Below are 24,104 nucleotides of genomic sequence, written 5' to 3' on the forward strand. Positions count from 1 at the left end.
TTCAGCCCATCTATGAGTAAGGTAAACTAGAAGATCACCGGCCGACCGACCCCGACGGAAACCGTACTGGCGGTCGCTAAACAGCTGGTTCTCCTCTAGATACCGCAGGAGCTGGCAGTTTATAAGGTACTCCATTATCTTGGAGAGCAAGGAAGTGATGTCTATAGGCCTATAATTGGTCGGATCTGAGCGGTTGCCTTTTTTAGGGATCGGATGCACCAAAGCAGTCTTCCAGGAGTTCGCGACGACGCCTAATGCGTAGAATTGCCGGAAAAGACGCGTTAAGACCGGTGCCAACTCGGGAGCATATGTCCGTCGCACGATTGGAGGGATGCCATCGGGTCCACTCGACTTGTGAATGTCCAAGGAAAGAAGTGCTTTCTGAACTGCACTTTGCCGAAATTTAACCTCCGGCATCGTCGTATCACACCGCGGGATTGATGGTGGTGACTTTCCTTGGTCATCCAGAGTCGAGTTCGACGCAAAGAGAGACCCTAAAAGATCGGCCTTCTCCTTCGCCGTATGGGCCAATGACTCACCGTCCCTGTGCAAAATTGGAAAAGAAGGCTGACAGAAATTCCCTAGGACAGCCTTAGCGAGAGACCAGAACGCACGTGTTTCTGATGGGAAGCGCACCAGTCTCTCGCCAATTCTGTCAATGTACTTCGACTTCGTCTCAGCTATCGCGTTTTTGAAGGACCTAGAGGCACAGTTATATTCCTTACTTATGTGCAAATAGGTTTTAAGTTTATTACCTCGCCAGACAAATTCCGTCGGGTTTTTGTTAGCATTCAAGATGCCTGCTCGTTTGCCATCTATATCATAAAACAGACCAAGTCAAGCCGTTACTTCTGCAGCTGATTTGTTTGCGTTTGTATTGTCCTCCCATTATATCGGAATAGAAAGTATACCTGAAAGCACACATTCGTGCAATGAGCACACACATTTAAATAAAACTATTTATAACGGATGAATCGCGTATATTAATTATTTTTAAATTATTTTTAAACATCCCGACGTTTCGAGCACTTTGCAGTGTTCGTGGTCACGGGCAGACTAAGATGACATTTGTCTATTTGAAGAACAAAGGAAATATTATTAACAACTACCGCCAACGATTTCTCAATTGATATCTTGAGTAACGTTCCGGTTGCACGCAGAAGGCACTAACTGTATCTTTAGGTCTTGCAGTCTGTTGGATTTGGGATTTTAAATTTTTAATAAGTGGATCCCAGGTGTTAGAAAGTCTCCAACCATCTTCTCTATTGAAGTTCGGATGTTTTTGAATTTCAATAGCCTCGCGTATCATTCTAGGAATGAATCTGTGTTCTCTAGCGAGGATCTGTGGTTTATCAAATCGGATAAAATGGTTAGGTTTATCCAGAGCATGTTCACAGACTGCAGACTTAGAAGAACGCCTATTTTTGACATCTCCTATATGTTCCTTGACCCTGGTACCGATACTTCTCTTTGTTTGGCCTATGTAAGATAAACCACACTCACATTCGAGTTTATATACTCCTGCAGTTTGTAAAGGAATATTACTCTTGATAGGTCTCAAGAAATCTCACACACATCTCTATTGTCTTAGAAGTTACATATAAAAGGTTAATATTTTTATTATAACAAATGAATATTTAACGAATACTAATAAAAATTTCAAACTCCTCAGATTGCTGTGATGATATTGGTAACATTTTTAGTAAGTGTCGTTTTTGGCGTCGTCGTCATTCTAATAAATGACCATACTGTGAGTATACTTCATTATCTACTTATTTTATTTTCTTTAAGCTTATGAGCGTTTATCAAATTTCCCTTTTTCATGATATAGATAAGCAAACAATTAACTATTATTGACGCCATCGCGAGGTTGCGCAACTTCGGGAACTAAGACATTATGTCCCTTGTGCCTGTACACTGGCTCATTCACCTTTCATACCCGAACACAACAATACACAACAATACTGAGTAATGTTGTTGAGCGATAGAATATCTGATGAGTAAGTGTTACCTACCAAGCTACCTACCTACCTACCTACCAAGCAATATGGGTTAACATAAACAGATATTTACTCCATACTAAACATTTATTGCTGTTGTAACGGCGTGTTCGAATTAGCTCCAATCCTTTTACTCAAAAGGGGAGGACGCCATTACCCTGTAGTAGGACATTTGCGGGCTATTTTTACTTTATGTTACTTTATCTGAGATGAAATAAATATGAGCTCACAAATCCAAACGGAAATATTTACAATAAAAATAGTTGCTACGAAGAATTTTGGGCAAAAATGTTAACAGTATTTTCCCGTTGGATTGCAATTCCGCCGCTCTAGGTGAACAAAGTTTTAGTTCAGTCATTTTAAATTTTGTTTCAAAGGTTTACCCCGACAAACTAACTAGAACTAATTTTAAATAAAAAAATTATAAAATTTTCATATTTAAAAATATGAAATTTATATCATCAACATATTCATTTAATCTCTTACAAGCACATTAGTTGCAATTTTTCATGGAAGATTATATAGATAATATAAAGCTATAATTAATTCAAGTGTCGATTTTAACGCTAAGAATCTCAATTGTCAGTCTGTTAGATTTATAATAAAACCTACACATATATAATAAGCATATACTGACATCAAGCTATTCAGTCACTTGTATAATCCCGTAAAACTTAATAAAAGTTATTTTTTATACAAATTTCAAATTTAGAATTGCATATCAAAATAAATTTCTCTCACATAGATAAATTTAACCGTGGAATTGGGGAATTACCTTCCAGTATTTATACAGTAAATAATTTTAGTTCATATTTGTATATATTTAAGCATTTAATGTTATTCATTCTTATGTTAATAAATTATAGTTCCTTCCAGAAAGAGATTGTACCAAAACGAAAGTCAAGAAACGAAACCTACAATCCATAATAGAATTGTTAATTTCAGTAACGCATCAGTCAATATTTCAAATGTTTTTCTTTCCATTTCAAGTTAAGATGTTAAACTTCTCAAATCGAGCTGCACACCCTATTTTATTTGTTCACAGGATCTACATTTCTTGGGCTTTCTTGCTTGGCGAGGAATAAGATATATTTATATGTTGTTGGTCCTATGTCAGGCTTCTTATGAAACTAAAGTGCATTGCCTTAACTTGGTGCGACATCTAACAAAAAAACTAGTCTTTGATTTGACGGGCAAAGGTAAATAAAAACATTTTCGAATACTAGGTAATTTTACTAACTATAATTCTTTTATTTTTCAAAAAAAAAAAAACTATTTTGATTTTATTGAATACATTTGATAGTGCAATATACTACTGATGCAACACTTTTTACATATGCTTTAGAATCATTAAAAACTGAACTTTGTTCTGTATGCATAAATTAATATAATATTCTTAACATCACATCTAAACCAATTTGAAAACAAGGTTTTATTTAAACGATACATTTAAACACATGGTTTTAAAAACCTTCAAACTCTTATGCTAAATAAAAATACTGTAATCTTTCAGTTCGTGAAATACGTCGCATCAATCTTAATCATCAAATTGGTCGCCCATTGCGTCATAATTTTTACCGACCAATGATCATTCAATTAAGCCAAACTCTAGCTTTATCCATTTTAGAAAGCAAATATAGCAGATGATCGCAATGTTATAATTTTTTTATTGTTCAAGAAAGAACCACGGATTACAAATTAACGAAGCGCTGGCTCGACTGCGCCAAATCTTTACAGCCGTGCTATTCGGACAGCAAAAAATATTCGATAGATCTCTCGTTGCCGCTAATTGTACTCGACGTGATCTACAATCAACTCCTCGTCTTAGCGCAAGTAAGATTTATTTCAAATTAGATTCCGCCCAAGGCTTTGCACTTTGCCCCTTTCTGTATGCAAATTTTCATGATCTATAATTAAGGCAGAAACATGGTTACAACATTCAAAAATTAGTTCAATTTTTAAATTTAAAAAATTACGTATGTGTCTCCGGCCGTCTGATAAAGGTGCTAGCTTAAACCAATCTAAGTTAAGCTATTGAATACTGAAATTGTTTAATACGAGTAAAGCTTAGATTATTACTTAAAATGTATTTATATTAACATGAGAATACATAAGGTTATTTATTAATAAAATATGTTATTCTCGGTTACAATTCTTAAATGGTACATTAGCATTGTATATGTATAATACTAGTACTATTATTGCCTGTCTGTATGCGTAAAAAAAAGAGAAAAGCCAGATAGATAAGCATCGTAACGCGTTACGTAACGAAACGCTTTGTACTCCCATAAAAAGTCATTATTTCAAAATTATGTCGTATAAGTAAGTATAAGTCTTTGTAACTTCCATGATAGCTTTACTTTTTTTACTTACCTAGGCATTTTTTCGTTAATTTGTTTCAGGTTTTTGATATTACTTTGAAAGATTACCGTATATTATATATTTAAATTGAAACGCTATTTTTGCGTACTCGCAATTAGCGAATATTTTATTTAATGTGTGTTCTCATATAAGTGAATTATTATTCTTAATAATAAAATATTGCTTATTAGACATATAACGAAAAATAAATTTATTTTATATTAGTAAGTGCTATTAATTTTTTATTACTGTATATTTATAATAATAAATCCTAATTTTTCAGATTCAAAAAGCTTTAAAGAAGTAAAGTTTATATGGACGGACATTTATAAATTGTAAAAAATATGATAGTTAAGTAAAAGCATCATATTCCAACTCTAATTGGTTGTTTTATTTTTATTCAATTATAAAGACTGATATATTTTTTTTATTAATTAGGCTTTATAATTCCTCGATATTGATTTTGATGAAAAATACTTCTAGAAAAGCTTATTCAACCGATTTTTTTATGTATACAAACTAACCGGTGTGGTAATGGGCTACCTAATATGGAGGTCTAAGATGTGATGTTGTGTTTTGTGTTATTTTATGCTGTAGATGGCAAAGGAACAGGAGGCTCTCCCGGTGGTAACTAGCTCCATGGAAATTTGTAATACCAGGGGCATTACAGGTACATTAAAATATGAGTACACTCTTTTCTTGAAAGTTCACAAATTGGTCTGAAAAAAACGCAGTCGAAAGCTTCACAAGTTCCACGCCCTGGTGTATCATAAAGGTTTTTTTCAACAATCACTCACTCACCTATAAAACTGGAACAGTGTAGTGTTTTGTTTTGCCATAAAATATGTAATGTGTGGCTGGTAATCTCTACTACCTTGTAAATAATGAAGGCACTCAAAGACATTTTTCTCAGCTAGTGACGTCATAAAACGGACATTAAATGTTGTAATTTTAAAGCATATAACAGAGAAATGAAGCTTGGTTTCGACACTTATAAATTCAGAGTCGAAGCGAATGACAAATGAATGGAATGTCAGCCTCAAATAATATATTGCTGGAAATGAGATGTAGGTTCTTAATGTGATCTGAGAACAGCTTGCTTTTACTCATATGAAATCGTTACTTTTTATCATTACATTATATAAAAATTACGTGCATTTTCCAGACGTTTTTTCTATAATTTATTGGTATTTTGTACTTCTGAGCTTGTAAATTGGCTTCCTGGTTGTAGATCACCACCGCCACATATATATTGGCGATGTAAGACAATATTTATTTTATTAACATAAGAATTGCTACAAGTCCTTAAATATATACAAATATGAATTAAAAATAGTAACTGTGTCAATCTTGACCACGTGGAATGTTGGTAAGAATGCAAGCAGCATTTCCCCGTTGAATGTCGTCTGGACAACGAACCAACCCTCCTATCACCAGTGGAGTCAATAAAGCGTTAGGATTTTACCAACTAACAAGAAAAACCTTACTGTTTATTAAAAAATAAACATAAATTTAAGAAAAACCCTTACAAACATGCAGACAGAAAAAAATGATAGTTTTTTTCATTTCATAGGCATTAATATTTAGTAAAAACAATAAAGTAATATATGCTTATATATTTACTAAGACCAATATAGGTTCATAGGGAATTGAAGTCAACCCTCAAACGCTACACCATTTCAGAAAGGAAATCAACTGCGACTGCAATTAAACGTTAAAGGGTGTGAAGTTATAAACGTTTTCACCCCCAACGTGCCAGCGATGTTACCTGCTAAGATTATGGTTCTATGGAAATTTACGGGTAAAGAAATTTAACGAGCATGTAAATTCGTTTATTAATCTAAGTGTGGATTATACCTTTTAATTTTATTATTATTCGCACGGGTGCAATACTGATACTAAATATACGACAGTTTTTTCTTGTTTCTCTACTATATTATCCATGTATTATATACAAAAGCCTTCATCTCGAATTATTTTATCTATTAAAAAAACATCAAAATCCGTTGCGTAATGTTAAAGATTTAAGCTTACATAAGGACAGACAGCGGTTAACGACTTTGTTTTATACGATGTACATATAATAATTATAAGGTTACAAGACAAACAAATAATGTAACAAGAAAAATATAGTGAAAATTATGAAAATCAATAAATTACAGATAAGTAATATTTATATAAATTGTACAAATTTAAATTAAATGATAGTTAGAATTTGTCAAAATTAAATAAAGTATTTTATGTTTCAATACATTTTTATAAAAATAATATTGTTGTAAATACATATATTGTGACCCATCAGTTAGTATTTCTACTTTGTTAATGACATCCCGAAGGTACAAGGGATTTTTATAGATTTACAACAAATAACACAACAAACACACAAGTAATATCGGTATGAAAAGCATAATGGTAAGAAAAGAAGTCTGGGATAAACATTTACACGCACAGAATTAACACAAAATTTACTGACTGTGGCCTACACAAATACCAATATCTGTTACATGCGCTAAATGGATATTAGCTATGTATTATTGTATTTGGTTAACATATCATTGTACATTAAATTTTGAAAAAGATGACCTACAGAGTTTCTTGACGGTTCTTCCGGTAATATGTACATTCAGAGCCGGAGATAGCTTCACTTAGAATCGTTTGTAAAATGACGATTCCAACTTGCTTTAGGTTACACTAAATTAATAGCTTTGAATTAAATATAATTACTTTTATTGTTTTTAAAATTACCCTAAATTTACTCATATACTATTTATATTCAACTTTCGTTATATATAAAATAAATTATTCACAAATAACACTTGTGTGTTCCATTTTATAAATTTACTTTATAATTTTAAACAACATAATCAGTTAACAATTCAATTTCCATTATAAAAAGTTAAATTTCAATTAATCTCGTGCAAAACCGTTATACTGGCAGCGTCTAAAACAAATCTCGCTACAAAACGTCATTTTTACACGGAAATGAGTCGTTAGGTGCGGAAACCCGTCGCTCCAATATCGCGCCGCTCGCCCTGACAGCCCGTTGAAAATTAACCCCTGATTGCTTCACTGGAAAAATTGAATCGTTATTTTGTGTGGATAAGACGAATTAATTATAATTGTATGCAAGATGAAATCCATAAAAATATGACGAAAAGACTGGGTAGGGACCAGCTACTCATTAGGGTATTCTACCTTCATATATCAGTGGGTATATTATTCAATACTCAGTATTGTTGTGTTCCGGATTTAATATGAGTGACCCAGTTTAACTACACGCCCAAGAGTCATAACAAATTAGTTTTCAAGGTTGCTGGTTGATGAGCGATGATCAAGGTGGTATATTTGGTCATCATTTTTTTTTCTCATAGTTTTATACCACAGCAACTATTCTCCAAGAAGTCAAAAAATCATATCAAATCATTTTTATTCAAGTAAACGTCACAATGCAGCGTTTTTAATTGTCGATATTTAAATACTACCACAGTTTTAGAAAGAAACCTCCATCAAGAAGAATCTGCAAGTTATTTAGTTTAGCAAGTTTATAGTTTTTCTAAATAGCATTGCACTCAACTGCAATCAACTGCACCAAACATAATATTAAAGTACAAATGTACACAACCGCACTCTCATAGGATGAGATCCATATTCAAAATATGACATGACCAGAATGCACAGCGACTTTTTTATACTTTTCAAGACACTGTCACACACTGTCATCTTCCATGTTTCGCTCTCCTATTGTTATCGGAGAAACTCATTTTATATGCGAAGTGACCGAAAATATATTCATAGGTGAAGAGAAAACTTTGTACTACTTCTTAAACATACACGGAAGAAGTAATGCGACATTAAAACGTTAATAGTCTACGTTTATAAAACAAATGCCAAACTAATAATGTTGTCAAAACTGAAACGAATAAATCCTATTCTGACTTTTCTTTCTGACTGACTATTTCTAGGTTTTTGACAAATATAACAAAATACAACTTTATATACACTCCAATTGAGCTAAAGTGGCCCACTGGTTAGAACGAGTGCACCTTAACCGATTATTGCGGGTTCAAACCCTAGCAAGCACTACTGAATATTCATGTGCTTAATTTGTGATTATAATTCATCTCTTGCTCGGTGATGAAGGAAAAAAACCTGAGGAAGGAAAATGTATTTCACCAACCTGCATTGGTGGAATATGTTCCAAACATCCTCCTCAAAATGGGAGAGGAAGCCTTAGCCCAGCAGAGGGAAAAACTACACGTAAGTTTGACATTTATTAATAATGTATTACGATCGAATAGTCGATTATAAATACGTGCCAATGTTCTGCGAACTCATCGTATATTCGCGCATCGATCGTGAAATACACGAATTTCAAAGCGAAGATAATTTAGATTGAAACGCAATGTAAATGTGGTTTTATAAATTTCATCTACGATTAAATTTATAATCGAATACGTATGTTATATTAGGAATACGTAGGTTTTGATTCTTAACTACTCTGATTATATTTATTCTAATTAAGAAGTCAAAATAACGAGATGTGTAACAAATCTTGGTAAGATTTTGATGCTACGGTGATTAAACTTTCAAATACAAGTACAATTGATAATAGTTCCGAGTCGAAATGGTCTAATGGTTAGGACACGTGCAACTTCACCGATGATGGCGGGTTCAAACCCAAGCAAGCACCGCTTAATTCGTATTTATAATTCATGTCTTATTCGGCGATGAAGAAAAATATTGTGAGGAAACCTACATGTGACAATTTTTTATTAAAATTTGCCGCATGTGTCCACCAACCCGCATTGGAGCAGCGTTGTGGAATAAGCTCCAATGCTTCACCTCAAAGGGGTAACACACCTTAGCCCGGCGGTGGAAATTTTAATAAAATATATATTATTTTCGAATAACACTCATGTGTTACTAAATTATAGTGTATAATTATAGTACCTAATGAAAAATCTTACATAGTTAATGGTCCCAAACAACGCAACGCTAATATTTTACAAATAAAATTAAATATATTTATTTATTTCTATAGCATAAATAATTAATTTAACAACATAAATTGTAGGCTTTTTCAAGAATTTCTCACGTCTATTTACGAGTCGAGCTATAAATTCTACTGAGAATGAGGATCGAAAACTCCTTTCCTCTCTTCTACACATAATAGTCATAATTTAATATAATTATAGTGAATAGTAAAATCGTATCCACGTTAAGACTGTCTCAGACCATTACGGCTATTTTTGCATTTTGTAAATGAGCGCTTAATGGCGGCTTTTGTTTTTACCTCTCCACTTGAAATTAAATTGAGGAACTGAATTAAAAACTGTATTTAGACTCCGTTGACACAAGGGATGAATTAATTATTCGCACTCCTTTAATTTTACAATTACCTATAGTATTTCACTTGCAACATGCATTTATTTGAAAATATTTAATGTAGATATCTCAAAATGTATATGTGTTATGTAGGTGATATATTATGCCAGCCAAGTGGCACGATGACCTAAGAAGGTATCGGGACTCATCCAAGTCAATGAAGAAATAGGAGGCTAGGTATCTTGGAAGAGCCCTATATGCCAGCAGTGAATGCGCTCGTATTTAAAATAATAATTAGCAGACGTGACGTAGCCTTATATTATAGAAATAATAATTATTGATTTCTTGCTCAGCATCAACGAAAAACTTCAAGAGGAATTCCTGGTGCATTGTTTAAAATTTAATAAGAATTATTGATTTTATATGGTATATAATTTATGCTACCTTTTACCATACCTGTATTTTATGCAAACTGCGCTCTGCGTTCTGAGCAATAAGTATATAATAGCGACGCAGTAATTATTCGAGAAACCGCCAGTATTGTTACCAGTAAGGATTTACTTTATTAATTAACTGTTACTCGTATTTTAGTCATCCAGATTCGGCTTTTGAAAATCAGTGGTTATATAGTTGTAATACATTTTTCACAACAGTATGTAGTAACTGTTTTACTATCAAAAATAAAACAGCTTTAGCTTTGTTGTTTTCTGGTTAGAAGTCTGAGACAGTCAATGTTACTACAGATACAAGACATCGTAATGAACATATACATGGGAAGTGTCACGCAAATCAGCTACCATTAAAGGTAGGATACCTTTAAATATTATAAACATAAAAGGCTTTAGCGTACTCAATTTTTTTACCGATGAAAACTATCACCATCATCATTACATAGTAGTCGCTATGTATGCTTAGATCCTTAAAACTACGCAACTGATTTGGATGTGGCTTTTTTAATAGATATAGTGATATGGAAGTAAGGTTTTTGTATAGAGAGATATACATAGAGAAATTACTAGAGAAAAACTGATAATTTTAGTTTCTGGAGTGTTGATCCCTGCGTAGCCGGGGCGGGTCGCTAGTAAGGGACATAACATCTTAGTGTTCAATGTTGATAGCTCATAGGCGATGTAAGTAATTCGTTATATTATTAATAGTATTAGTACTTCTGTTATATAGTGACTGATCTGTTTTATAGAAGGAAAAAACCTTTTGATTTGCCTTAAAGAGTTTATATTTTTATGCAGAAGATTGACATATACAACGTGACTCGTAGCTCTGACAAAAATGCCTGGAAGCACTTTTATGTCGTCAGGCAGGCTCTCCCTCCGTCGCTCTTTACTTCCTCATGGGTGTATGCGTATTTCGCATATAAAGAATATTATTAACCAACGATACTCTATATTTATATTAATTTATTGATTTCCTGTTATTATAATCCAGCGAGTGGTGAAGACTACATTTGTTTTCTATTTGAAACTCAATCACTCGAGTGCAAAGAATGGTCTATTTATAATACCAATATCAGCCATTAATGTTGGTTGTCAGTGAAATAGATTTTTGTTTCAATATTCATCTAATACTACTGCCATAAACTGCAGTATTTTTTATAATAATATAATAAAATTTAACTTATAAAGTGATCAGTAACCACCATACTCGATTTACTACTTAAACAATGAGGCTGTTTAAATAGTATCAGTTATATATTTTTTATTATTATTACCTTTCAAATCAACTCAAATCAAAATAAACTTCATTCAAGTAGGCATTTACAAGCACTTTTGAATCGTCATTTTACAATTAAGTGCAGCTACAACCGGTTCGGAAAGTAGATTCTACCGAGAGGAACCGGCAAGAAACTCAGTAGTTACTCTTTTTTAACATTTAAAACATTGGTCATCTTTCGTCACTATAACCTTTGGATCTGATGAGAGTAATCTCTAACAGATCTGTTCGAGATAAACTAAACTTGTTGTTGTCATTTTATTTTAATAGACATAGCAAAATTATTCTATATGAAAAATATAACATTAGACCCAATAGTTGTACAGGTAATTTAATTCTAAATAAAATAACGAATTATATTATTAATAACTCGACTTCGATGACTTCGATAGAAACCTTACAGATAAACTTGTAACACCAAGTTTCCAACTTAGCGAAGTTTTGAACATTCTACTTGGAACAACGTTTGAATATATACGAATAATATTAATAGTAAAATTATTTTGTCAAAATAACTTATGAAAATCGTCACTTGCCTAGATTTGAACGTTCTATCGGTAAATTAAGCAAGTAATTATATGTTTTAAATATCCGGTTTGAAGACTGACTCTGTCAGTGTAACATCAGGGGCAAAGGATATAATATCTTAGTTCCCGAGTTTGCTTGTGCATTGACGAGGTGACATTTCTTATTTCTTGTCTATGAATGGTGATGAGCACTAAAAATAACCATAAGCCTTTTGCGACCATTAAATCCATATTTTATAGAATAAGCTATAATAATAAATAAATATGAGACAACATCACATACATTACTCTGATCCCAATGTAAGTAGCTAAAGCACTCGTGTTATGGAAAATCAGAAGTAACGACGGTACCACAAACACCCAGACCCAAGACAACATAGAAAACTCGTGATAATCTACATCGACTCAGACTTGAATCGAACCCAGGATCTCGGAGTGGCGTACCCATGAAAACCGGTATACACACCACTCGACCACAATATCAGTTTTAAAGATAAATAAAAAACCGAACAATACCCAAGTATTTATTTTAATTCACAATCATCGTTACGATATCACTGTTACATTGTCAGTCGAATTGGCCTAAAACAATTGAATCAACCATTTATTTATCTAACAATCAACGCGTTGTATTTATTTGCTTATCTACTGTACATTATGTTGCAGTTATTTCGAATTGAAAACATATAATAATTAAACTATATTGCTAATGAAAGTGACTCTACACCTGTTACATTCACTACTAAACTAGGCTTGTTAAATTGACTCTATCTATATCAAAAGTGTCTCTATAAAGTACGTTTCGAAAGTTTCAAATAACATGTACATAACATATAGAAACGAATTTAATGGATTGTAAGTCAAAGTCCATTCCTCAAATACGAAATCCATTGTAAGTGACTCTATTGTCTGCTAAAGGTTATTTGTTTATTATATAATGTTATAATTAATCTCATCGTAAAATGTTTCAAGAACTAAAAAAAGTTAAGCTTTATACTTATATCGAAATAACTGCCAGTAAGTTTCTACTATTTCTACAGGGTTATCTGTATGTAAAAATTAACACTTCAACTAAATTTATGTAAATAAAATATAAATTTCAAATTGCTTCAGAATTTAGTTTATATTTTACACTTTATGGGTACCATAGGATAGGATACATAAAACACGTAAAAATAAATTAAAAGGTAACTTAATATAAGGACTATACATAAGTTAATTTCTAGTACACCCAAGAAGGACAATATTTTAAACAAATAACAGACTCCACTCTACTTATAAAATAAAATACCATTTACAGCTATATAAAGACATCTTATACAAAGTATATTAATACTTATCAGGATTTTGCGTCTCTTTAATAATTCTGATTCGTTTATTAAATGCGAAGCAAATTTTAAAATAGCTGAATAATAATAACAGTTTTTAAAATAACCCTGTAAAAATATCCAACTTACAATTTATCTAACCTTAATATAGTAACGCTTACATTCGTTTATTCACAAATTCTTAACAAATTTGATTAAAATTATATCATAGCCTACAATTGACCGCTCCCCAATCCAATTAAGTACTCTCTTCGACATCACACAAACACGATAAAGATTTAATTGATTTTTTAAATCAGCATATCAACTAAATTAAAAGAATACACTTTATGAAATAAGCAATTAGTTTTTTTTATTATTAATTAAGATTCGGGATTTTTTTATTTACGAAGAAAAATATATTGCACAATTTATAAAACGGGTGTAATGCTTGTACGTACTCGTACAGCAAAAAACAAAAAGTCTACAATAAATCCAGCTGACCACTATGGGGTATAATATACATTGTCTCGAGATATAAAGTCCATTCTGCATTCTGGAACTAAATATCTATATTATTTTTTTACAACTGACGAGTTTGTTTTTATTAACACAAATATCTTTTATAACTTTACAATATAACATACAAAGGCAAAGAATTTGTTACATGTAATATTTCATTTGATTGCAATGTACATTTGGGTGTTACATTTATGTATACATATTATATCCTATGGTGAACTTTTTGCGAAAATCATTTTTATCTCTACTTCCACAAGAGTTCGTAAAAGACAAAGCTACAAGTAATTTAATGTTGAACGTTACAAATTATAATTTTCTTGTAAGTTAATTTCTATCTCAAATCGATATAACAATCAAAATTATAAATTAAAATCATTTTCAGGAATTTGTTTACAAACCGACTATATTAATTCGATAAAATATGTAAATTTAAGCTTGTAAAATTTAGGTATATACAATAACAATTCCTGCAAAAATCTTCCTTTCAATTCAATAAGACGTTATCATAAATGATTTGATCTTAAACAATTAACTATAAATAAGTCTAGATCGAAAGTTCTTAGTTATAAATTTTAGTTTAAATTTATTAAACAATAATACTTATAACCAAAATGTATCCACAAGAAAATATACTTTATTTACAATTTTCATAATTTTGGTACGACATTTTGGTATAGCGAACATTTGTCCTATATGCAGGATTCACGCACTCGCCTCGAGGCAGTGACGACTTCATGCCTCGAGGCGGAGATGTCAACGCTCCTCGCTGTCACTCCTCGGTTCACGAATGATATGTGCTGAAGTATAATAAGGATTATATTTCTTATATTTATTGCGATTGTACATACCTTAATATAAATCTTAAATAATAATATGAACTAGAAACTACCTAACTTAATCCTACGTATCTTGTTTTACTTATTGTCGGGGCTTTGTGACCCACTTGGGAATGTACTATTCATTCCTCTTATATGCTCCGCCCAAACAGATGGCTGAGTGAGTCAATATAACTACAGGCACAAGGGACACCAAGGGAAACTTAGTTTCCAATGTCTATGGGTGATCTTGACTATTTACCATCAGCTGGTTTTCGCTATTATGCCATATTTGATTTTAATTTGCAAATTACTTTAAAACATAAGTAATTTTTTTTTAACATTTGATCAAATAAATTATGTAAGTTATGAAAAAATAAAATATTTAACTCTAGTTTTCAATTAATGGAACCCATGCGTATAAGATAAAATGTGGTAGTGGTGACCGTAATGGTAAGATGTGGTGTTATGACCGTAGACTCATCAGGCTTATCTGACTATATAAACACACTTTCTCTTCTACTGTGAAACATAAGTAGTCTATATGGCTGTTTTAGAGTAAGTCAGAGTAGTGGCTCATATATATTTCAGAGAGTCATCAGGCGATAGCCACTTACCACCAGATAGCCCACTTACTTTGTTTTCAAAAATAAATAGAAGCAAGTGCACCCGCTTTCAATTAAGAATAGAAAATTAAGAAAAAGTATCTCAATTTCTAATCAGAAAATCGCGATAAAGTCCTGTACTCACCCCATTGTTTGCTACAGCAACGGCTTGGTTGCTTTTCATCGCATCGTCCATTCCCAACTTTGATTTACAATAATCATCGATTGGTTTTTTGTCTATAACAAAAATATTATTGAATAGAGGCTCATGGTCTGTGTTTTTAATAAAGTGGCGCTCCAATCGACTTCCTAAGGGTAGGTACAGTGAAACTTGGTTAAGTGGGACCTGGATAAGTGAAATGCCTCCATAACTGGAACTCATGCCGCGGTCCCATCACTTTGGCATTGAATTACCTCTGTTAGTGGGACGAAGCAAACCTCTATAACTGGGATTTGTTATTTTGTTTTATCATTACAATAACCTCTATAACATAACAGACAGCAAGTGATTTTTTTATGCATAAACTTTTGTAACTGAGTTTTTGTAACTTTTGTAAGTGAGTCGAGATGGCCCAATGGTTAGAACGCGTGCATCTTAACCGATGATTGCGGGTTCAAACCCAGGCAAGCACCGCTGATTCATGTGCTTAATTTGTCTTTAAAATTCATCTCGTGCTCAGCAACAACATCGTGAGGAAACCTGCATGTGACAAATTTCATAGAAATTCTGCCACATGTGTATTCCACCAACCCTCGTGGTGGAATATGTTCCAAACCTTCTCCTCTAAGGGAAAGGAGGCCTTTAGCCCAGCAGTGGGAATTTACAGGCTGTTGTTGTTTTGTAACTGAGATAACATTGTTTTGTATTTTTCCTGACTTATTCTTTTTCTACCCGCAAATTCCGCACTTTACTATGTATGTAATTTGAAGTATCAATGACTCCAAATTTTAGTTTTGCTTTACTACCTAAAAGGTTTGCAAAATGTCAAAGCATACCTCTATATCTGAAACAGATATTTATTTATACCTGGGTATCTGAGACACTGGGTTAGTAGAATACCTCTATAAATGAAACAACATTGCAGGTCCCTTGAAGTTTCACTTAGCCAGGTTTCACTGTATTTACTAATAAATAAAATGCTTTGATGCAAATATAGCTACCCTTTAGCACTTAGGAATAATGTACGAGTAGTTATATACCAGTGATATATTCTTAATATTACTCTAAATATAAACGAATAAATTATAGCTCTTTGTATGATGACATAAAAATTGTGATTTCATATAAAATCGCAGCGCATATTCAATGAAATTTTATAAATAATAATATAACTTTTATTATTCTTATTACATTAATTAACTTTTATTACAATTATTAATTTATCGTTAAGTCTACTTGAATTTTATAATATAAAACTAATTGATATTGTACCTACACCATAAATATGTATTACAAATAATCTCCACTAGATTCAGGGTTTCTAGAAGATAACTGATCTCTTGTTAGAGATAAGTTATCCCTTTGTACACATTTTTCATTTATATCATTTTCCGTATACTCTGTTGGTATATAAATAAATAAATAACTACATCCATATGTCATACGTTCTAATATGTAATTATGAATGATCACTGCTGGTTCTACAAATTACAGATTTTTCATATATTTATGCAAAATAGTCGTATTAAATTTTCAGTTCAGTACTCCGTGGAAGAGCCAAAATACATACGAATATGTACATTTTATAATGGCTTGCCATGTTATACGCGTTGACACAATTTATTGTTGTTAGGTAATTGTATGGACAAATATGTAGGTCTGTCATAAGAAATAGTAACCCCATCGGACCATTTTGTTTCCAATCACGTGACTCACCAAATTGGACGGGTATAATGTCAGGATCGTCGTCCATTTCCACGTCCATCTTCAGCTCGTATTGGCTGTTGTAGTCAACCTTCGGGGAAGCGGTGTACGTCGGCGGATTATCTTTCTTAGGGAAGGATTCCACACTGTCGTCCGAGTACAAAGCGTTCCTGTTTAAGCGGTATTTATAACATTATAATTCACTTTATTGTTTAAGAATGATGGTCCTCATCAGGATGAGTTAATATTTAAATTATTTTCAACAGTAAATACAATTTAAAACAATGATATTCTAATAAACAGATATGTTATGTCCATACTAAACAACAGAAAAAAGTGTGCCGCGCCGCGGACCGTTTATTTTTACATTTCGTTAAAAGTAAAAAGGATAGCTTGATAAAAACAATAAGTAAAAGGGATAACTAGATGTTTTAATTACGCAAAACGTATTACTACGTAATTATGATGTATTATAACGTATTACTACGTAAAACGACTAAAGATAAACGTCCCAATTAGGACGTTTTTCTAGTCCACTTTTTGCGCGTTAATAACATATCTCTTTACTACAACATACTTTACTACAAGTCAGCTCAATCAATAACATGAGAACCGTCATGACCAAGCGATCAAAACGCGTGCATTTTAACCGATGACTGCTGTTTCAAACTTCGACAAGTATCATACTGTGTTCGTTCTCGTGAAGAAACGAGCATGATGTATCTAATATCAATGATTATCTGCAATATGAGCATCTACTTATCTCTATTGGAGCTAACTGGTGAGATTAACTAACAAATCTTTTTAAAGGACAGGAGGCCTTATCTCAGCATTAGAACATTTATAGGTTAAAATAGTAACTACTGGGATAAAGGCTCATCTCCCTTTGAGAAGAAATTTAGGGGAATATTCTACCACGCTGCTCTAATGCGAATTAGTGGATTCACTTGTGGCAGAATTTCGTTGATATTAGACACATGCATGATTCCTCACGACTTTTTCCTTTACCGCCAAGTCCGAGAAAAGTTATACACACAAATTAAGTATATGAAAATTAAGTGGTGTTGCCTGGGTTTGAGCACGCAATCATCGGTTCAGATGTACGCGCTCTAACCACTGGGTCATCTAAACATTTACAGAATATTACTATTATTATTTAATGTTCTAACATTTTAATGATATCTCAAAAATAATTATACTACAGAAGATGTACATCACGTCGTATGTCTCAAGTTCATACTCACGTAGATGGAGGTTGCTTCACATGTCGCCTAATAAACTGTCTACGATACACCGCTATGATAATAGCGCACGCCACAGCGCTGAGAAGCGCTAACATTGCTACAAGTGACGTGATCAATGGAGAGAGGTTAAACGGGCTGCCGGCTCCTGGGAATCAAAATTACTTATCAGCTTTTTTTACAACCACTAATTCCGTATTTATCAAACACTAATTACAATTATTATGCTAAACCATCTTTACATAGTATAAAACAATGTCGCTTACTACTGTTTGTTTCGTCTTTGATACGTTTATTTTTAACAGATAAAGTAATTCGAGAGTAAGGTTTTTGTATATAATACATGGACACTACAGTAAAGATTCTCTGATAATTTTAGAGGTTTTAATGTGATTTCGTAAATAAACATTTTCTGAAGTATAGTTAGTATCAGCATTGCACCCGTGAGAAACCCGGCCGGGTCGCTAGTTATGAATAAAATAGAATAAGTATGTTATCTATTCAAAAGACCGAGACGACAAATTACCTGTATATTTATCTGGCGACTGGACAGCGATCGTGTATAGGGCTACCACTTCGCTTCTACCCTTCGCATTCGCTGCATACAAATTGAGGGCATAACTCATTCCTTTGTCCAACCCTAACAGTTCGAAGCTAGGAGTGAAGTTTGAAGTTATGTTCGCATGGACCTATGGAATATATTTTCTTTTATAAAGGATTACATACGTTATCTAAATAATAGCAAGAGACTCTGAAGCATATGCTATTGAATTAAGTATAGAATAATTTAAAAGGATATTGTGTTAATAGATCCTTCAGACTTTTTTATTTATTGGTATTATTAAAATAAAGATTCTTTCCTTTATCCGAAAACTGATTCATAAAAAAACCGCGAACAAATACACAATGACGAATTAAAAACCTCCTTCTTTTTTGAAATCGGCTAAATCCCAAAAACTCATCCTATGGTAGTTCGTTCGTTATTTTGGCCGAGAATTGAAATAGCGATTGACCGTATAAATGCTAACATACCACTGCCATTACGCGTCCATGATTTAGTAAATACGCTTAACTAATTATTAACCACCGGTTTCTGAAACGCTGATCAAAGTGAGATTAACTAATTTGACTATGACATGAATGCTCGTTGGTTGATGGGTAACCAGAGTGATCAATATATGTCAGATTAATAAACCTGCCGTTAGTCGTGTAGTGTAATTTAAATCACACATTTCACTTTGTGATATTTATTTTGTATATTATTTAGGAATAAAACACACACATACGTAAGACACACACACATGAAAAAATAAAACTATTGCCAGTAAAGTTCTAATATATAACAAAAAAAATTAAAAACAGCATTTGTTAAACATGGAGATTAGCCAGCAAAGAACTTGAATATTCAACGAATGAAAATTGATATATTAGTGATCACCTCAGATATTATTATATGAACAACATGATGTATGTTTTAAATTATGCTGGTAATAATATTCCTGATTACTATTGAATGTATATCGACATGTATCTACATATCTTTATGATTAATTTAAAATATATAGACCTGTTATATACACGTGTTATAATTTTAGGCTTCAAACTGATTGAATGGCAGACCAGCAGTAAATCCATGCTCTAAGCTCAAAACGATTCCAGTATAAGAATAAGCGGACAAGAAAAGGGGGGAGGGAGATGTTTCCAAGTGATGGATAAAGAACAAGAGACAGTTAAAAAAAGCAACGAAAGTCACTGACTGTGACATACCTAGCTAGACTGGAAGTGTGGAGGCCTATACAAATAGTGGTCATGACTTCATAAATTATTTTTTTTTACAACAAATCGAATATATATGTATGCTTTGTACACAGTATAATGTGTCCGTGGACCAAAGTACAAGTATGAGCGCTGCCAAACATTTATGATCTGGCACTTAGTAATAACAATGACAGCGGACTCAAGAAGGAGTATTTTAAGCCTGCTTGTCAAGAAATTTATTTCAATTTTATTTTACACGAAGCTACATTATTGGAAGTAAAAAACCTTTAATCGTCGATTTTTCTGTTTTAGTTTAGTAGAAGTAGTAAATAATTCAAGACATGTTAATATTAAATATTAATTAATTGAAATATCTTAATTATAATAACCTTAAACTTTTCTGTTTTAGATAAATATACAATTTGGTGTTATTTTGCTCCAATATCATCCAACATATTACATATATATATGTTATATATTGCGATTTAATTATGGAAACGACGAGTAAATGTTTCATGTTTAAATGTGTAAGTATAGGTAAACGCTACTGTTATAATGTTTAGAAACTAACGGGCCCTTCAGTACATACGAGTACATACGGTAAATACATTTCTTTTTCACTTGAAAATGATTGTAACTTTATTCAGTTGAATTGAAATAAAAAGTACATAATGAAAATTATGAAAATATTCTAACTTGAATCTCAATGCAGTGAAATGAAAAAAATTTGAATTTCATAGCATCAAATGGACGATAAAACTGTTCTTGAAATTCAACGCTTGTTCTTATTAAATTAAGGAATAAGTTTTGCTTTTAACGTACTTCATTTCTTGTAGTTCTCCATGAGTCTCAGAAATAACATAAGTAATATTTCCTATAAACATATATCATCTTGCATATAAGTTGTGAGAATAAATGTACACACATGTCTTATTTAAAAAAAAAATTATCAGACAATAGCAAATACCTTTAAAATATATTAATATGTTTTAAAATGGAAAGTGTTACTTACAATTTTGGACGGTAACTCAAGTACTTCAAGAATAAACACTTGTGGGAGACCTCCGTCAAAGCCTTCCAAGCAATCCACTTGCAAACTATCTTCACTTTGATTTAACACGCTACAATTTTGTAGCGCCGTAGGTCGACCTATATAACAAAAAACATTTTATTTGCATAAAGTCCGTCTAAACAAAAAGTAAAAATAAAGTTAGTACTGGGATTTGAATTACTATTTAAAAACATACTGTCTGTATAGATATGGTTGCTGTCATGGTTGACTAATTTTATTAACCGAATAAATAAAAGAGGATAGATTTTGACTGATAGGCAGACAGACAAAAGAGGATTTTATATTTAGATCGGTAGTACGGAATACTAGAACATAAATATAATACTCTACCAGCAGCAACGAGGTTGTAGATACAAGGTGTCTCCTGCCTTCCAACGGAATTAGTGGCTACGCAGGATATCGTACCGAAATCTCTGTCTTCAACTGGAGTATAATTTAACACGGATGTTTTACCTTTTATCCTATATAAGCTAGAACAAAAAAAATCTTTATTATTCATTTTTTTTTTTTCACTTTCATACACACTTCTGAAAACAATTTCTGTAGCTTGTTATTGAATCACGCAGAAGCCATTTATTGATGTTGATTTTATTTATATTATAATTTTATATATAAAAGTGAAATCTTTTTACCGAACATTTAATAGCAATAATGTTTAAGAGCGGAGATTGTTCATATAAAAAGGTAAAGCAAGATCACGTAAGAGCTGGCCAACACCTCCCACTCAAGAAAACTTAAGAGATTTAACGCATTCCTCGCAATGTTTTTCTTTACCGTAAATAAAATTATGATAAATCCATAAACATATAGGTAATACGTTTTTCTTTCGTTATTTACTTGCAGTTTTCCAAAAATTCTGAACCAACATAATAATTGTGCTAAATTAAAAACAGCAATGGGAATATTTAATTTAAAAATGTAACTTACCTTGGAGGTATTTCGCTCTGGTCACCAGCTCTGCTGATAGTCCACTCAAAGTTAGAAGGTTCAGGATTGGAGTCAACAATGCAAGATAACTGTATCATTTCCGTTTTCAGTGCACCCAATACTTGACTAACTTCTGGCAGTTTGCATGTGGGCACATCTGTGATAAAATGAAAGAAATTGTTTCATATATCAGAACAGTGTCGGTAAAATAATACAGTTATATTTAAAAACTTAAGTCCTCGTAAATTAAAACCAAAACTACAAATATGAAAATGGAAACTATTTTGAACTATTTTTGTATCTTAATTTTGTCACATGCAAGGATCCAAGAAATGTCTTTCTTCACGACTACGCACAGGATAACAATTATAAAAAATGCCGGTAAAATAGTGCAGTGCTTGATTGAATTGAACCCGCATTGGTACAATAACAATAACGATGTCAATTCCCTGTTAAGTACAAACTATTACATCGACAAATATTTTGGGTAGTGTCCATTAAGAAAAAACAATCTTTAATTTATATACAATATCGCAAAGTCAAATTTAATAATATCAGTATGTCACAAACAGACTGCAATAAAAATGAAACTCGTTTTTGATATTTATCATATCAATAAAAATAAGATTGCCACAAATGAAAAGTAACATTTGCAGTCGAAAGTCATAGTTCAACGATTATTCGAAACCAATCAAACTCCAAACTCACATCTAACTTGTAAAGAGAAGGGGTTACTCGAAGCGCTGCCTTCGCTATTGTGGGCGAGACAGCTGTAATCGCCTGATGCTGTTCTGTTCACGCTTTGCAGAACAAGGCTTTGATCGCTAAGAATGATTCCTGAACTGGCGTTGTGTTGGATCTCTTGTGACTGGACAAATAAAAATATTATTATCTATACATATAATAAAATTGGAGTGTCTGTTTGTTATATTAAAATAGCCCTTTTTTACTCAATGCATATAAATAGAAATAACATTTTTTTCAATATTTGTTTGTCTGTCTGTCTGTTTGTTCCGGCTAATCTCTGGAACTGCAAGACCGATTTTGACGGGACTTTCACTGGTAGATGACTGATATAATAAGGAGTAAGTTAGGCTACAGTATATTTTTTGTTAAATTAAACGCGTACAAGTTCGCAGGCACAGCTAGTTTTAAATAAATATGAACAGCAAATGCACTTTTAAAACATCGTTCCTGTATCTTGCGATTCTCAAATACATATTTCATTTACAGAACTCTCTTCGCTATTAAACGAAGCTTACATTTTGAAATGTTTTTCTGATAACTTCGTTAGATAAATATTTGTCAGCATTCATATTATCTTCGTTAGATAAATATTTGTCAGCACGTATAAGAAATATTTTTCCAATTATTTATTATACCTGTTACAATTATCTTGATGGTATAATAACCTACATCAAACCAAAAACAATTAATTTGGATTCGTTTTTCGGTCTAGAAATTTACAGTAACGACCCAAGGTTTGTAAGTTGTCACTTTTTACACTTGTTTGGCTCTTAAAATATCTCTTAAGTCTAAATTATTTCAATCGTTTTGGATTGCTATCCTAGTGAATTATGAAAGTGTAGATATAAAGAGTGCACATATGTAGACATAAAGTGTACCACTTCAGCACAATAGTATACCTTGAGCAAAACATTGTCCGAAGAAAATGGCCGTTATGGTCGAATCGCTTAAAAATACCTCTTTCTAAAAATATACAACAACAACAACAGCCTGTAAATTCCCACTGCTGGGCTAAAGGCCTCCTCTCCCTTTGAGGAGAAGGGAACATATTCCACCACGCTGTTCCAATGCGGGTTGGTGGAATACACATGTGGCACAATTTCTATGAAATTTGTAACATTCAGGTTTCCTCACGATGTTTTCCTTCACCGCTGAGTACGAGATGAATTATAAAGACAAATTAACCTCATGAATCAGCGGTGCTTGCCTGGGTTTGAACCCACAATCATCGGTTAAGATGCACGCGTTCTAAGCACTGGGCCATCTCGACTCTTCTAAAATGTATAGAATGTATAGATAAATTAT

At 32.5% G+C, this 24,104-nt stretch overlaps 1 protein-coding gene across 1 annotated transcript in view; it reads right to left on the reverse strand.

Annotated features, from left to right (window-relative positions):
* Positions 1-12,451: 12,451 nt before the first annotated feature.
* LOC124538594 (nephrin-like) overlaps positions 12,452-24,104 on the reverse strand; it is a 70,275-nt gene continuing 58,622 nt past the window's right edge. Inside the window, exons 9-17 of the mRNA XM_047115708.1 lie at positions 22,761-22,920; positions 22,053-22,209; positions 21,456-21,595; positions 21,066-21,202; positions 18,822-18,984; positions 18,299-18,443; positions 17,067-17,224; positions 15,336-15,427; positions 12,452-14,567 (exon numbers count right to left, since the gene is read on the reverse strand). Coding sequence (XP_046971664.1) covers positions 14,460-14,567; positions 15,336-15,427; positions 17,067-17,224; positions 18,299-18,443; positions 18,822-18,984; positions 21,066-21,202; positions 21,456-21,595; positions 22,053-22,209; positions 22,761-22,920 — 1,260 coding nt within the window. The 3' untranslated portion in view covers positions 12,452-14,459. The remainder of the gene's footprint in view (positions 14,568-15,335; positions 15,428-17,066; positions 17,225-18,298; positions 18,444-18,821; positions 18,985-21,065; positions 21,203-21,455; positions 21,596-22,052; positions 22,210-22,760; positions 22,921-24,104) is intronic.

This window comes from Vanessa cardui, chromosome 20, assembly GCF_905220365.1.
Source record: "Vanessa cardui chromosome 20, ilVanCard2.1, whole genome shotgun sequence".
NCBI lineage: Eukaryota > Metazoa > Arthropoda > Insecta > Lepidoptera > Nymphalidae > Vanessa > Vanessa cardui.